A 17615-nucleotide genomic window follows, 5' to 3' on the forward strand; every position below is an offset into this window, starting at 1 on the left:
CTGCCTGTCAATCACAACTTTCTGCGCACTCCCAGGTGCCAAGTTGGTACAATTTATAACACATCGCCTCATTTGCTTGTATCTGAAAAACTGGTTTAAGCTAAAAATGTAAAAATAAGTAAAAACAGAAGATAAAAAATGCTGCAAAAATAACTGTAGCAGGCTACAGAGCTGCCTCATCACAGAGCGGGTCACTGTGTCAGTGTCTTAAGCATAGTCCCAGCGCTAACTCACCTTCGTGATCTCATTCTTAGCCTTGTTTTGGGAGGTGCCAGGAAAGTGCTGTTTTGTTCAGAATGCTGTGGCTTTGTTGTGTGGGTGGTTTTGGTTTTGTTTTTTAACATAAACACACACTAGAGTCCACCAGCTCCCCAGATTGCAGGAAGGAAGCGAAAATGAAGGCAGGAGTTTCCTTATCCTGTTTCCATACACTGTTTATAGCAAGATCAGCAATCCACCGACAAATGATTTCCCAAATTCAGTCTCCAGACTTCAGAAATCCGGGTTGGGAAATGAGCCATGATTATATATACATGAGAGTCCAGGACTATATGAAGTCTAGGGCCCCAAGGTATGTTTTATCACCGATAGATTTCCATGCAGTGAGCCCCTGGCTGAGAGTCACATGCGCAGCAGAACTGGAGGACAGATGTACATACGTACGTATGTACATGTGTGTGCAGCCTGGTCATGCCCACTGGAGACAGAGAGCCCTGTGCCCAGCTGTGGGGGCCGCTGGGCTGGTTTGCAGCAGCGATTTGGCAACATTGGCACTGGAGAAAGTCTTGACGGTCGGTTTCTATTTGAAGTTGTCCCTGCTAACTGCGTTTTGCTGCTCTGTCTAGTTGCATCACCTAACAAATATTTTGAAAATGACCAAATTATCTTGCACAAAAAAGTGATGAAGAGCACAATTTAAAACTTGTAACTCCTGAATGAAAGTAGACATGAAATAGCTGCTTAGCCACTGCACTGCAAAGCTGAAAACTGGTTTTCCTTGCTGACATTTGATGTTCTTTGAAAGGGTGAATTATCTAAATAGTTTGTGCTTTATTTAACAGAAATTTCCAATAAACCTCATTCTGTCACTTTGAGTTATGTCATTTCACGCCATGTGACATGAAGACATTGATGTAAGTTTGACAGGCAGTGGCAATGCTGACATGTCAGTCTGAGAATTTATGACAAATTATATGCTACAGATGTTTTTAAAAATACTGCAGATTTCCAATAAAATGTCTTCAAAATGTATAATCTCACTGGGTGCATCTTTAGATCGAAAACAATTTATTCAATACACTTATATTGATTCAATGTTCAGACTGACACTTAATTAAAAAAAAAAGGAAATTTATATTGAAATTCCCCAACTAGCTCCAGTTACAATATATTATATAGTAAAGGAAAATGAGATATGTTAATGCAATGTGGGGTTTTTTTAAAACACTCTGTCATCAAATAATACTGTTAGCATTTAGTAATTTGAAATTATCTCAAATCTCAGGATGGCACACAGGAAAGAAAGGCCCCAACTGAACAGGGAATTAATTGCTTCCAGCAAATAATAAAACATGGCAAAGGAAGATAGGGAGATCTTTCACTAGAAGTGCTAATTGATCTAAATAATGTTTTATTTTCCAGGTTTTGGATTTTTTTTTTGTGATCTCATCTTTGTACAGATCAGATCCTCCTTAGAATTTATTTGTAATCTCTGTACTTGAGTTGAAACATACTTAGATTAGTCATGTGGACTTTCAAGCATCTATTTTATTTTCAGATTTTGTGCTCCCATAATGGAAGAAATAGGGACTGAATGCCTAAGAACTAATCAAGTTAGTTAAATAATTATTTTTAAGGCAGAAAACAAGCTGCTTAGAGGGGAGAGGCTAAAAAAGTAAACTCCATGTGCTGATCAGACAAAAATTGTTCTATCCATTAAAAACACGTTAATGTTGTAGAACACTAGAAAACTCTGTCTCACTTAGTATTGATCTAAATGTGCCAGAATTCAATTAGTTTGTTTCTTCTTCAATAGCTAACAATCCCCAAAATCATATCCTGAAAGGAGGCTGATGAGTGAACTGAGTACATGTTTTGCAGTCGGAGATGACTGTATCTATAGCATCACAGCTGGCTGAACTTCCATGCTGTAACATTTTCCACTCTTAAAATGTTCTTCTTTCAGGATATGTGAAAGGAGTTTGCTTTCGGCCCAGATTTCACTAGCGAGCTGGAAGAGTGTCACAGACATAGCATCAGTTAGTAGTGATGTTCAACAGAAGAGCCTCCACAAATGTCCTGTTCTCTCAATTGCTGCTCATTTTCCAGGTCATGCCATGCTGCTGGGGCTCTCATGGCAGCTGACACTGTTACCACCTAATGTGTTATGAGCCAGGGAATGTTTGATTTAGATTATTGCACCATGTACTGCCTACAAAGTAATCACAAAGGCATAGTCCACTCATTGACAGGATGCCTTCTGTTGGGTGTTCCAGAATTAATCATGCATTAATCTCAACAGAAACAGCAGCTATTTTAAGATCATATATAATTGCACATGGATGTTTGGCTTAGAGCTGCCCACCATCCCAATGCTCAGGACAATGTCCAAATTCTTGGAATCTCAAAAAGTTCCTACTGCACAGAAAGCTGCTTTTGCCTCTATTCAGTGTGTCTCCATATATCAATTTGTTGTTTTATTGCATCCATCCTTAGTAGTTTTAAAAGGGACAGCAAAGAAGCAAAGCTGTCAAGAGACCTAAACCCATGTGGACAAAAGGTTGCACGTGGAAGGAATAGCCTGCCAAATTTGAGGACAAAGCTAAGTTCATGCTTTCCATAGTTTTTTACCATTTGAATTCAAGCTACTTTTATACCAACTAAAATACAGCAATTCTTCACAAAGTCAGAGAGTCACGGCATTTCCCTGAATGTTAACATGAGGACAAAATAAAGCACTACAGGAGCAAGGAGATGGTGGAACAAAGCCTTCAGCTTCATGTAGGGGAGTTAGCACTTCTGCTGAGAGGGATCTCCAGCTTCCTGGGAGTTTCACATCAAGGCTCATCTCAGTAGAGGAGAGCCCAACTGTCCGGATAGCTAAATAGTGTGTAAATACATGGAAGGAGAGGTATAGTCTGAAACACCCAAGCCCCATGCTGTGGGCAAAGAGCAGGCAAGGGAGAACGTGGAGTGGGAAGAGATGGTCTTGTTCTCTCTAGTGAGGTTACATCCTGTAGGTCAATGCGTAACAGAGCTGGTCTGAAAGCCAGATCTCTGCATCCTGTCTATTTCAAAGACGGCTCCTGATAACAAGAGTCAGTAACACAGCTTTAACAGTCGTGGTTACAGACTGTTAAATGTTTAGAAGATGCTAGGTGGGGAAGGCCAGAGTTTTGAAGCAAATGGATGTATGCCATACGAATGTTGGAGGCACACAGGGCTTAAATATCATTCATCTGTAGTTCATGTTTTTCTACTCAAAAGCTTTCATGCCACAGATGAACTCTGAATTTTTAGTCAGTGCAGTAGAGGTAGAGTCCAATAAAACTTTTACAGCTGAAAAGAGCCAGAATTAAATACGAGTGCCACATTTCTGACAGAACTTGATTGGCAACAAAAGGGCTGTGCTTACATTTTAAAAAACCCTGCTCATAAAGCCTCAGCTTAACCCTCCACCCAGAAACCTGAGAAAAGTAAACTAAATTAAACAACTTCACCTGCTCAGTGAGTTAGTTTTCCTCATTCATGAGCACAAATCAATCAGCTTAAAAAGCACTAGTTTACCAGAGGAAAAAAAAAGAACAAAACAGAGAAACAGGTTGACATATTAAAGACATACGCATAGTGCTTGAAGTTTAACCATTTTTGCAGTTCTCTGCTGCATCTTGCCAGCTGGTTGCCTTACTCACTGCAGAGCCTGGCTGCATGTCCCACTGCCCCCTCAAAATAAAGGCAGAAGCACTGTTGCTGGCATTTTCTCTACTTTGACGTTTTAGGCCAGAACATATATGGCAATGGCAAATAACAGTCTCTTTGTATACAGGAGGCTCTTAAGCAGTTTTTTCTCTAAATCCACAGAATTTTAACAATTTCTGCTTCATAAGAGACTCTAAACAAAGTCTTTCCCCCACCTCCATATAACTTTTGACCTCTGATGCTAGAAACTATTGCCCTGCATTAAAGTGATCTCTCACCCTCAATACTCCTAAGCATAGTTATTTAGTCCAGACTTTAATACCTGGTTTCAAATGGCTCTTCATGTCTCCTGATAAAATAAAATTAAGCAAATGCTCTCTCCATCATAGTAAGTCAATGCATGTAGAATAAAGGTGTTTCAGACCTGACCAAGGGTTCTTTACATTCATCACCTTTTTTCCACGGGGGATAATAGCAGCAGTAAGCTTCTCCTCTTGGGTCACCTTCTCTTCTGGATTCCTTTGGTAGAGAAACCAAGCTCTGCACATTAGCTGCCAGGCTTACAAAGAGCATCAGCATCTCATGTATTTCACCCTGCAGCTCCATCACTGACAGCTTTGCAGCCCCTTCCAGGAGTCCCGTGATCTGAAAACCAGAAGCACAGGCCCTGCTCTACTTGACAAGACCCACTAACACTGCAGTTTGACATGATCAGTCTCTAGTGGCTCACCAGACCTTCCTATATGAACTAACTCAGCAGCTTACAAGTTTCACCTGTTAACCATTATACTCATGTTTCTTGTTCTCCCACTGAGGGAGATATTGTGCAACATGTGGCAACTGTATTGTATTAACACGTTGGTGAAAGCAGTGACTGCAGAAAGATTAGACATATAAGGTACAGTGAAGCTCGGATCATCTTACATAGTGAAAAAACAGTAGCTTCAAGAAATACATTTCTCTAAATTATTGGTGATAGGCAAAGACATCATCATCTGCTTGGTGTTTGACCTCCTGGTGACCATGTTGGTAGGACCGGCTGGTGCATTTCTGACCCTTTTGCAGCAATGGTTTTAAGCACCTCAAAGTAACTGGGAGACAGTTGTTATTGGGAGATAGTTGCCACGCTTCTTGCACTGGACAGGATTCCATTTTCTGTTATTTGGCCTTTAATCACTTACGATGAACACCCAGGTCTCTCTAACTGCCGCTGCTGTGTCAAAGGAGAGTGGTGCAGCTCTGGGGATGAGCCCTGAGGAGTTGCCTGGAACCAGTGAGGACGCAGTGAAGCCCAGTTTGGTACATGTAGCTGTTTAAACTGTCTGTCCCTGGCAGGGCAACGTACAGGCGAGCGGCCAGCCCTGGGGAGGGGTTCGGAGAATGCCGCGGCCTCGGGATAGCATGGCTCGGCAGCGGGAGCTGCTGCCCGGCACCTGCCCCAGCCCATCTCCCGGCTTCCCCGTGACTGGCGTGGGGGCTGGCAGCACCCCAGCAGCAGTGCCGTGCCTCTGGCTGGTGGGACTGGGGTCTGTCCCTGGCTCTCAGCATGTCTGGGGTGGAGGCGCTGGGCCCCCGGGGACCTGAAGGCACTGGGTCATGCACAGGGGACATTCCCTCCCTTAAAGAAATCGAGCAGCTCCTGAACACCGGGCGGCCCTCTTGCAACCACGTTGATGAAGTGTGGCCTAACCTCTTCTTAGGAGACCTGTGAGTACAGCTTTGTGGACACACCTCCACCATATGCTGTGTCTGTCAGTATGCCTCATGGGTGCAGCTTTAGATAGCTCATAGTTTTTGCTAATTGCTGTCATTTACACTGCAGACAGCATAGTTTCCGAGATAAAATTAAGACTAAGCTGGTACTTGTTTCTCAGTTAGCCCTTGGAAACAATGGATCGGCTCCAGCAAATGGCTTGGGAGATGCAATCGCAGTGCTTCTCCTGCTCGGTGAATACTTCCACGCCCATCTCAATTTGCTTGTGTTTATCTTTGCCTTAGAGTAACAGCTCACAACAGATTTGTTTTGTGGAAGATGGGTGTGACCCATGTTTTAAATGCTGCCCATGGCACAGCATACAGCCACGGGGGCCAGGACTTTTATGGAGCGACCATTGAGTATTATGGTGTACCAGCCCATGACCTCCCAAGCTTTGATATAAGCCAGTTCTTTTTCTCTGCGGCGCAATTTATCCACAACGCCTTGAACACGCCGGGAGGTAAGAAATGGTCATTGGTTGCATTTTTATGTGGGTTGGGAGCCTCTCCTAGCAGGTCAGCACCACAAACTCAGTAGTAGACATGTCACTACATGGTGTCCTGCCAGCTTCTGGTCACCTGCATGATAGATCGCAGGAGAAGAGAGTGCTGGGTACACAGATGTAGCTCTAACTGGGTCCCAAAAAGGTGACATGAGAAAAGGGATGAACAGTGCAGGAGAGAGAGAGGGGCAGAGAGGATAGGAGGCAGAGTTGAGAGAAAAGTATCTGGAAGGAAAGGCTGGTTCAAAAAAGGAGAAGCAAAGCCATGCATTTAAATTGGACATCCTCTTTTGAGACACTCTTACTGCAACAGTATTTGTAAGAACAAATGAATAAAGAGACAAAAGTTCTGATTTCTACAGCCACCAACCACATGAAGAGGCTCATATATTGCAGCTGAGCTTCTTGTATGAGCAGGGCCTGCAGCGCTGTGCCCCCAGGGAGAAGATTTACCTTTACCCAAGGAGATTCATAGCATGTTGCAGGAGAGACTGAGCTGCTTGACACTGGTGCAATAAAATACTAATTAACCTGTACTACATAAAAGTCCATTTCTTAGCATGAGTAAACTGGCATTAATGGAGATGTTGCAGTCTGTGTTACAAGTTCTGCCTTCATAAGAGAATTACAGTCACAGAAAATTGCCTTCTTATGCAATGGTACTAGGCCAGTCATTTTTCTTGGTGTCTAATGTGTTAGTGCCATCCTTTCAGGCCAGATTTTAGCATTCTTCTTCACCTAAGTAAGACCTCTGAAACCAACGAGTCTGATTTTCTTCTTGCTCACAACTTCATTACTTCAACAGGGTTTTCTTTGATTTACCGGTGTTTCTGAGATCAGGTTGGGATCTCATGACACTTCTCGTACAAATGAGTGTAACAACTACAAACTAAAATGAACTGTTAGCAGTTCATGTGATCTGTCAGAAGAGTGAGAAATACACCATGTTTGCAGTGTTACTCTAATTAAGCTGGAGAAAGCAGATGGGCTTTGCCTTCCCTTTAAAGTAAACTTCTTCTACTGTACTCCTTTTCTTCTATGCTTATAATTTATTTATTTTTTTTTTAACCAGCTAAAATTTTGGTACATTGTGCAGTTGGAGTGAGCAGGTCAGCTTCCCTAGTCCTAGCATATCTCATGATAAATCACCACCTCCCATTGGTTGAAGCCATCAAAACAGTGAAGGAGCATCGATGGATCTCACCCAATCGTGGCTTTCTGAAACACCTGCGAAATTTGGATGTTCAGCTACGGCAAAAGAAAGACTGCTGAAGGGGCAAACCCATTTACATTCACTTTTCTGAGTTTCAGCCTTCATAGCCATTGTGTGTATAGAGTTTCCTATGATCAATGCATGTTGAAAAAAATGACTAAAATTGCACGTCAAAGAAAAAAGTCAACAGAATCGTAAATGGATTAATTCTGATAGCTCAGTTGATCCAAGACCAGCACAGCCAACACCAGCACCGTAAGGGCTGTGTGCTGCAGAGCTGCTATGCCTGGCCTGGGGCTACCAGGTGACTCCACTGGACTGGTTAAGATGAACCGAGTTTGTTCCTATTTTGTGCAATGCCAGAGGCAAGTCCAATAATTGCACCTAGCTGTATGGCATGTTTGAGTCCCCTTTACTCAGGAGTGTAACATAACCACCTTCCTTGGTTTGGTTACAGTTCTCATGTGCATGTTCTCATAACAAAAGATTGTTGTGTTTCAGGCCTGGTGATGTGGTGAGGGCAGTTTCTTAAGAGCCCAGTCACTGCTACAGGAACATTCCTCTTCCACTGGACTACTAATTATTGCAGTGCTACAGAAAGCTGTGACAGCCTGGCCACCCACACCGGCAGAATAAACTTCTGTGCAGCTCTCCCTGCAGTCTCTGGGTCAGCAAACCCACAAACCTTTTATTGTGTAAATATGTTTTCAGCAAGATAGTGTTTACTATGTAGTATACTAAAGACATTAAAGAAAAATGGCAGATCTTCAAAGCATTTTGTAAGCTTGAACTCATCAGCTCATTCTCCCTCTGAATTACACCAAATCAGTTCTATGTAAGTGGCTTTGAATCACTCCTGGTTTAACATCATGTAGGAACTTAACTTACATCAATGGCTAGGCTTAATTGATACAAATTAGTTTTAAGCTGTTTTGAGGATGTCACTTTTCCTATCACCAGTTAATTGGTACTTAAACCAATGTGATTTTTAATACAGCAACAGCATTTTAAATTCATGCTACCACTCTGCCTGAAAATTAGCTTGTTACCTTGTGGTGAACCATGAAGTGATAATCAAATCTATTTTTGCCCTTTGCTACTGGCTTGATTTATTGATTAGCTAACCTTATAAGCCTTCCCTGCCAGATGAAGTAAATACATTTCTGTTTGTTTATTTGCATTTGAAGCATCAGTTCTGATCTTTTTCCTCTCTGCTGGAAGAGACTTGCAAGGTTATTAGTAGACTTAAATAGTGGTGACTTGTGAGTTGAACCTATTCCTTCATGGACCCCCTATCCTTCTTAATTCTTGGAGAGGTTATGACATGAATGCTGATTCTGCCTAGCACCTACAGGAATGTAGAAATCCCTCCCAATTTCAGTGTACACAAATGCTTTGCAAAGGAAGCATATTTAAGATCCTTTCAGAGGTCTATTTGGCTGTCTGTTTAGATTTTCCTGAATCTTGCCAAAGAGCTCTGCTGACAAGAGAAAGAAGACATTGTAGTGAAAAAAGATCAAATAGAAAATCACATTTAAAACCCAACAGTGCTAGGACAATCTTTATACCTCACAAAGCAACAGAGTGGTGGAGGAGCTGGGTTTGCTTTGAAGTTCTCCATTAGATTTAATAGGGATTTATATGAGCTAATGTTTCATTATAATTTATACTTCATTCACGTTACAGTAGGTTTTAGCCTGGAAACCTTTTGAAGACATAGCATTGAAAAATCTGAAATTCATGTGAGTGAAATAATGCATCCTAATGGCTTTAGGCTGGGCAAAATTAGACACATGTGAGCAAGATTAATGGAACCTCCCATCAGGATAATGCTTTGCATGCCCCTGAACATCTGTCCCACAAAGCCACAGCTGTGAAAGCTGCTCCTGTTGTAAATTAGTACCTGCTCTCGGAGATACTGCTTGTCCTGCAAGAGTGTTGTTTCACCAGGGCAGAGAAGAGCACAGAGAGAAGCTGAGCCAATATGGCATCCATGCCACCAATGACATGATAGTGATCACGTGCAGCTAGACTTACCCCAGTGGAGGGAATAAATTAGTTAGAAAATCTTTTCAAGGGCACTGGCAAATCACAGAAGTATTTCTAATCTGTGGAGTGTGTTGCCTGTATTTCCTGCCTGCCTGTATTGCTCTTTCCCTTACATACAGTTCAATTTTGGCTCCAGGTCTGCTCAGGGAGGAGTCCAGTCAACATAAGCAGAAGAGGTAGAATTAGGCCTGTAACTTCATAAAACAGAAAACACTGTCTGCTGTGATGTGCGAGGAGGAAAAGAGACCTCATCTGTCACTTACACTACCCATAGTTCAGGTTATGATGTGATATGACATTAGTGCTTCATTATTTTCCACTATCAGCAGGAAAACTTATTTCAAATATTGGTTTGGGAAGTTAGACTAAGGAACCAAAACAAAAGAAAAATACTGCCTCACCAGTGGCACTTTGTTCAGAAAATGCACATCTGTCAACAGGGTCTACACAACCCAGGAGATTAAAGACACCAAATGTTAACTCCTCGCTGAGGTAGGGTCCCATTTTGACAGATATTTCAGTATTTAAAGGTAATTTGGGTACCTGCTGAGCTGCCAGAGCACACAGGCTCACACAAAACCACAGTGTCACCTGATGGGAGTAATGTAAAATTCCTGTGGAAACTTCCCTTGATTTTATTTTCCAGTACAAGAACTGAGGGCATCAGATGAAGTCAGTACAAGCCAGGTTTGAAACAAGAGGAAGGGGTTTAGCTGAGCTGCGTAACACCTTGCCACAGGATGCTGCAGAGGGTAAAAGCCCATGAACGTTCAAGGGGTAGCTGGAAAATTTCCACTCAGGGTTATAAGTATTTAGAAATTCCATCCAGATCTGGAAGCTGGGAGAGTGTTAGAAAGCGGTGTAATTCATGCTTGTATGTTCTTATTTTCTGTAGGTAGGCACTTATACCCACAGTTAGGTGCAGGATAATGGGCTCAATGGACCTCTGGTGAGACCCAGAACAGCTGCTCTCTTAGCCTTTATTTTGAACTCACCCCTAATATGAGCTGTCTGCTCTTTCCTGGTAGTTTATTATTAGAACTGGGTCACATGAGGCACTTGGGACTATGTCTCGGTTGCGCTGACATTTCTTTCACAAGGAAAGGTCTCTGCTGGTGGGCACAGCAATATAGCTTATGTGGGGAGGGGAGTACTGTCTTTTTGCATAAGATTCGCTTAATGCAGACTTTTCCTTTTTGTGGTTTTTCCCCGCTCGATCAGGGCTGTAGCACTGAGCTAGTGCGGGGAGGCGTCAAGGCGTGCGCCGAATTTAGAGACAGCCACCTGCTTGGGAACATCACACGGCAGCAAAGAGCACACTTCAGCAAAAACCCTCCCCTGCGGGTGCCGCTGCAGCGGCACCCAGCCGGCTGTCCCCTCCCTCAATCTGCCCATGGCCACTCAGGGGGTCAGCGCCTGAAGACGATCAGACCCCGTCAGCCCAGGAATGCTCTGAGCCTGGCAATCCTCCGCCCAGGAACCGCCAGATATTTTGGACAGCTGCAAGGTGGAATTAAATCACGTGGGTGAAGGGTGGCCTAGTCTCTGCATAGGCAATATGTAAGTGTTATTTGAGGCTGAGTTGTTCTGAAGGGCTGGGGAATACAGTACTTGTTAACACACCCCGTCCAACTACTTTATTTAGTTAGCGTTGTTAAACTTCATTGCATTAAAATAGACTTTAGATTAGCATAGAAGAAAGCAAAAGGCCTGTCTGTTGAAGAAAGAACATACAAACCAGAACGAAATTAATTAAAAAAAGACTATATTGCTTTGCATTATTTCATAATTATTCAACAAATAGATTTTATAAATGCTGCAAACATTTACCAAATAAAGCACAAGACAGACTCATGATTCTGAGTAGCCTTAAAACTGAACTATTATTGGTTTTGATCTTTTTTCAGTTTATTTTTAAGTAGAGGGAAATTTTCATATTAAAACAAACAAACCAAACCAAAACACAAACCCGCACAAAACCAAACAAAAAAGTATTATAATATATGCTGTTTGTATGACAACCTTGTTTGCAGTTGAAATTTCTGACCAAAAAAATATGGATATTCTGAATAATGGCAGACTTCAGTGTTGATTTCTCAAACCTGTGCAGATGTCCGTTTCACTCTGGAGCACGTAGAAAGCACAGTCATCTGCACTCAATGTGCCTAGTGCCCAATATTATGCTAAAATAAGTTCCTTCCTCCACAAGCAGGTTGCAAACTTGTTGAAATATCTGGAAAGTACAATTACAATAATTCCTAAATGAGAGAAGCAGGAGTAACTGATGAACCTTCAGCTAATTGCCCATTGATTACAGCTAAAAGTGAGCATTCTTTTAGCTATGAAAAAGAAGAGCCTAAAAATGAGCTAGATGACTTTGGGGAAGTAAAACCAGGTTTTCCAAACGCAGATTACAAATTGTAGCCTGCTTCCTAATCTGGCCACATTTCCAGTCAGGAGCGTGACACCCTGCAGATGAGCCCTGTGCACTGGTAGGCACTGGTGGACACCCAGAACATGATTGTTCAGGTCTGGCCCTGGGTGGGGAAAGGCAGAAGCCAGCACAACACGCAGAACTTCACTGAATTTCTGCCTTGGTGACAAGAGCAGGAATCCAACCTTTGCCTTTCCAGTTAAACCTCATAACTCTATTTGGAAATTAACTTTTCTTATTTTATTAGAAACAGCTGGAAAAATAAGGATTTGAAGAACGGAGGCCAACAGGTAGTAAATGCAAAGATTTAAGACTCTATAAAAATCACTGAAATTGTATTGTCTTAGCACCATCATTTAATTTTAGACATTCTTCTAACTGCAGTTTTAAGACCTCCTTTTAATGTCTGTGGGTATATATGCTCCAAATTATTCTTGCATGTTTATTTTCAATCACAATCTGTCTCTTAGGGGGAAAAAATGAATGGTGGGGAAAAAAAAGTATAGATAACAGCAGTGTGTACATGTAGCATGGAAAATATTAACTTTGAGAACATTCAGTTAACAGGAATAAAAATGTAAACAGGTTTGTTTGCTAATGCAACTGCCAGTCACTAATATTGTGGTTAAATACAAAGAGTTACAGACTGCTATCAGTGAACCTGGAAGTTTTTCAAGTGCTATAGATGGAATTTTCTTTATTCTGCCAACATCAATAAGACAAGAATGAACAACACCTGAGAATAAGGTTTCATGGGATCTTCCTGAGGTGGAAATGGGACACAGAGGATTTGCATTCAGGGCCCAGCCTAATACTCAGTGAAGTCAATAAACAGAGGCTGTTTCTGTTACTGAGCAAACCTGTGCCAGCACCAGGGCTTGTGCCAGACATAAAATAACCTGAAGCAGTACCATAAATTGTCACTGCTTGTTCCTGTGGAACCAGTTATGTGCAGTTCCTGAAGAACTATTTGGAAATTAAAGGTCAATCTAGAATTAAAGCTGTATTTGTAAGAAATATTTATCCTTGTGACTTTTTCAGAAATGTGATGGCCAGCCTATTTAAATGAGTTAAATATCTCTAGTAAAACAAAGTAGGGATGGTTGACTTTACACAATGTTTCTCATCCCAGAGGACTTTGAAGTGGTCAGCAAACTGATTATTAAATATTTGCATGGCTATCAGCCATTGCTGATATGCGAGGCCAAGGCCAAGACTCTGACCCTTTGGGTTGAAAGGTAAAATATTTTTTAAAGTCCTACATAATAAGCAGCTGAGGGCACAAGATGTAAAATATCCTGCAAAAATCAAACTTCATGCAGATTTTAAGCAGGCAGGTTTATCAACTGGAGTTTAGTGATATTAGCGAGACTAATATCACTCCAGCAACTGGATAAGATGTTTACAGGCTATGCTCTTAGTGTGTTATTTCAACATACATATTTCAAATCCAGTTACAGGAGGGCCCGAGCTACCTCATGAAGTGAATTTTTGTAAGGTGTTTGGGCCAGTAATTCTCTATGCCTTTGTCATCAAATAGAACCTGTAACACCTGTTAAATTTACAGGAAGTTGTAGGCAGGAAAACTGTCTTTGCAGAAGTGACATGACCTGTAATTCTGCATTTTCTACATCTATTTTGAGTATATTCAAAAATCACAACCTTTTACCTTCTTTTACTACAACAAGTCTGCAAGTGTGGTGGGCACTGGGCTCTGCAGACAGGAATACATTACAAGGCAACCGGATGTGTTGAGTTGCTTTTCATCATGAGCTTTTGTCCCTGACTCTCAACATCACTGTAGCCCACAACAAGGAATCACAAAATCACAGAATGGTTGGGGTTGGAAGGGACCTCTAGAGATCATCTAGTCCAACCCACCTACTAAAGCAGGTTCACCCAGAGCAGGTCACACAGGAATGTGTCCAGGTGGGTCTTGAATGTCTCCAGAGAAGGAGACTCCACAACCTCCCTGAGCAGGCTTGGTGTCACCCATGCACTCAATGCTGCACATTTTGCATGGGGAAGGCAAGAAGACCAAACTGTCTGTGGTCAGGAAATGCATTATTATATAATACCTGCAGAAGATTTGGTCTACTTTCACCTTGGTGCACATTTCTTTACCACGTCTGAATATATTCACAAGGCCAAATGGCGAGTCCCTCTCCTGGTGGTAATCTACTGCTCTTATGCAGCACTTACGCAGCACTTTCATTAAGGGATCACAAATTAGTTTAGCAGCATTGATTAAACCTCACTCAACCACTTGGGTGAGCCTAATTATCCACTTACAGATATTGTCTCCATTGGCAGGTGGGAGGACAGCAGGATCCTGAAAGATTAGGCGTAACCAACAAAATTGCATCCAAATCAGTGGCAGCGATCACACGTGGCCTACTGGTAATCATCAGAGTGTATCTTCTGTAGCAGGAGAGAGAAAAAACATCAATTATAAAAGGGAATGATGCTCTGGTTTAGGGAGTGAGGAGAAAGTTCTGACTTCTCAGTCAGAAACCACTGATTTTTAATTTTTTTTTTCTGTTTTTCATTCATCAATACACACCACAAAAATTATTGCTTTCTGGTTTCAGAAACAGCGGAAAGCCACAATGAACTATCATAGAGATATGCCAATTAGCCATTTACAAAGCCTAGTGCCATGTGTTTTTCTGTCTTTATGGACTCAGATCTCTAGAAACAAAAAGTGGTTCTTGATTTGTGAAAGGGATTAATGTAATACCCTGGAGGCTACTTTATCTCAGCTGCTGTAAATTTGATCTCTCAGAGATGAGAGGTGAGTGAGGTAGAAGCATGAACTCAAGCAATCTGTGACCATGGTGCTATTCCATGCAGCCTGGAACAGCACTGCATGTATTCTTTTCTATTTTGAAGGGAAAAATCTTAGTTCTCTGTATTCCTGGAAAAATCAGATCTGCTTCCCTTGTGCTGGTCACCTTACGATCTTCTGTCACTTTCCTCTAGCAATGCTATCCCAAGAGTTATCCAGGAGCAAGCAATTTCATCAAGCTGCAGGATTTACATATCGAACTGAGATGTAGTATACACCTATGTAAACTCTAAACTCTTATGAAATTAAAAAAGATCAAAGGGAGAAAGGTCAGACAGACAACCTGGATCTGAGATGTAGTTCAAAGGAACATGACCTAAAGCTTTGGCAGCAAACCTATCTTTCCTCTTTGTTTAGGAGGTAGAAGGTTTCTGAATTTTGTATGCTCCAGTCACTCCTCAGTCATTTGGTTAAATGGAGGCAACAAATGCGCTAGATACGCCTGTAGGATACATTCCCAGTTTCTTGTCCATTCTGCTCATTAAAACTCATAAAACTCAACTCCAAGAGAAAACAGGCCCCTGTTTAAAGTTAAAGCTCTTAAGGATATACCTGGACATAAAAAGATGCTACCTTGATTTGCTGTGTTGGGATCAGCAAATGAAAAGGGGGAAAAATGTTGTAGTCCAACACATACAAGAAGTCACCCAGATGTAAGAATTTTCAAGTCCTGGTTAAAATAAATGGTCAATGGCTGGGGACTTTCCAGAGGTACCTTCCTCCCACCACACCTTCTGTGCACCTCTATCTTAGCTTTATGGACCTGAGATTTACAACAAACGAAATGAAATGAAATTTCAGCCATAAATTAGCCTTCTTTTCATGCTCAGAATTCCCCATTCTCACCAGACTTCTTTTTACACAATCATTGCTGTGTCTCTAGCACCGGTAAACACAGGAAGAGCCAAATTCTTCTACAGGATTATTTAATAAAGAAATTGGTCTTTCAACCCTACTCATCTTGCTCAGAAGACAAGGTTTCTCCCAGTACCCTGTCTTCTGTCAACATCTTGCAAAGGAAAGGGAACTGCAAAGATAAAATACTCATTAGACTTTCAAAATGACTACCCAAATTGGCAAGCTAAGCCAGACCAACGTAGGGTAGTTCTCATCTTAGAGCAGGTTCTGGAAAACAAATTGTAGTTTTATACTAAAGTCCTAGACAAGCAGAGGTAAAATATCTGGGGAAAGTTGCTGGTGGCAGTTCCAGCATCTCAGCAGAACTACGTAGCATTTGCCCAGAGCTCATTTGCTGCACGTATGCAGTTCTGTACAAGATAATGCAGCGCAACATCAGGCACCAACCCTGGGGCCAAATTAATCCTTTGGGGAAAGTCCCACTAAAAACCAGTGGTGCAACCCAGGGCTGAGTTTGCCCTCCTATTTCCGAAAAGAGAAGTCAGCCAAGGACAGTATGGCCTAAGAGGCACACAGAGCTGGCAGGCTCTCAAGTGTCAAAATAGAACCAGCATCGCTGGCCACGTACATCCCGTGCTTCGCAGGCGAGACAGAGACAAGAAAAACAATCAAGTTGTCTGGTGGAAAAAGCAGCTCCCCAGGATTGCTGTAGCCACGGTGTAATTGTGATCAATCCGCATTGGCAAGTATCAGCTTTCTGTGTGTGTTTGGCCTCACGCAGGCTGCCTGCAGAGAGCAGCTCGGGCAGGCTGCTGCATGCTTGTTATCGCTGGCGTAAATATCTCTGCCTTGTGTTATTGTGGCACAAAGCAGCTGGACCATTTGAAAATCATTTAAAAAGCACTATAAAATTAGGGCTCCAGTGCTCTTATTTTATTACTTTCATGAGCAGCCATTGCCTAGAGAGAAATTATCCTCTTTATTTTCAAGGCTAAAGGTTCTTTTAACATTCATCAAAATGAAAGTGCACCCTTGATAACACATGGAGCTGTTACTTATCTAGTACAGACTCTTTACCTTCTGCATAATATCACATTTGAGATCTCAGTTCTTCATATACAACTCATTTCATTGTGTCTGCTGTTGTTTTCACCAAGTGAATTTGCATAGTTCCAGGAGAGTCTGGATGATGCCCTGAAACATATTCTTTCCATAATTCCTAATTTTTTTTTAATTTCTAAAACAATAGCCTGGAGTGTTTTTGTTACTAATCCTTCTATAAAAATGGTCAATTACCTCTTCTGGCAGTTGATTTGCACAGACCAATTAAGCACTGTAAGCGAAAGATTTTCAAGGACATAAATAGTACTTTGGTGCATAACCTGATAGATTCCCCTTTCTGCCTTTGAAAAATCTCTCCCCCATATATACATAGAGTCTTTGATAATTTTCTTTTCTTTCATTCTTGTTTTCACAGACAGCTTCTTTACTGAACTCAGGAAAATGGTGAGTGAACCAAAGCAGCATGACAAAATGCAAACTGTACAAAGGGAAAGCCATTCTTTTGAGCTGGATTGTCCGTACTTAAAGCTCAGATTTGAAGGGCTTAGGAAGAGACACTGCATGAAATTCTCAGCTACAGAGGCTGTGAATGGAGAATGGTGAGGTCCTGCACATCCTCTGTCCTGCAGCTCAGGAAACCCACTGTTTTCCTCTGTGTTGTTTAACCTGCCTTAGGTTTCTGTAAGAGACTGGTCACCTTAATATGCAGACATCAAATATAGATTGAAGATTAATAATTTAGAAACTCATAACCTTAGGTCTGTTCTCATTATTCCCTCTTTGGCCAGGATTTTGTCTTTATTTCCTCTGGAGGTAGCAGGCTGCGTTCCTGTGCCAAAAGGTGGCATGCTTTCAGATCTCTGCAAGGGGAACTGGTTGGTCCTAATAGATCCTGCTGTGAAAGCATGTGCAGCCACGCAGAGGAGCTATAAAGTCAAGATGCAGCATCCTGCATGGAGGAGCTGTAGCCGGCCA

General features: G+C 41.9%; 2 protein-coding genes across 10 annotated transcripts in view; one reads left to right on the forward strand and one right to left on the reverse strand.

Moving 5' to 3' along the window:
- The window catches only part of SAMD8 (sterile alpha motif domain containing 8), a 63582-nt gene that overhangs the window by 16115 nt on the left and 29852 nt on the right, over positions 1 to 17615 (reverse strand). For 2 of the 4 annotated variants that reach the window (XM_082053464.1, XM_082053467.1), the window contains one exon: positions 14165 to 14293. The exons of 1 other annotated variant lie outside the window; for it this stretch is intronic. The gene's annotated coding sequence lies outside the window, so the exon portion shown is untranslated. Of the gene's footprint in view, positions 1 to 234; positions 317 to 14164; positions 14294 to 17615 lie in introns of those variants that run through there. One more of the 4 variants, XM_082053466.1, reaches the window with a different exon arrangement.
- DUSP13A (dual specificity phosphatase 13A) overlaps positions 5420 to 17615 on the forward strand; it is a 29069-nt gene continuing 16873 nt past the window's right edge. The window contains exons 1-3 of one of the 6 annotated variants that reach the window (XM_082053482.1): positions 5420 to 5625; positions 5917 to 6134; positions 7249 to 8882. In XM_082053482.1, coding sequence (XP_081909608.1) covers positions 5465 to 5625; positions 5917 to 6134; positions 7249 to 7448 — 579 coding nt within the window. In that variant the 5' untranslated portion in view covers positions 5420 to 5464 and the 3' untranslated portion in view covers positions 7449 to 8882. Of the gene's footprint in view, positions 5626 to 5916; positions 6135 to 7248; positions 8883 to 9163; positions 10999 to 16201; positions 16325 to 17055; positions 17085 to 17615 lie in introns of those variants that run through there. The other 5 variants (XM_082053477.1, XM_082053479.1, XM_082053478.1 and 2 more) reach the window with 5 other exon arrangements.

Source organism: Streptopelia decaocto (genome assembly GCF_964273445.1).
Source record: "Streptopelia decaocto genome assembly, chromosome: 5".
Classification (NCBI taxonomy): Eukaryota; Metazoa; Chordata; class Aves; order Columbiformes; family Columbidae; genus Streptopelia; species Streptopelia decaocto.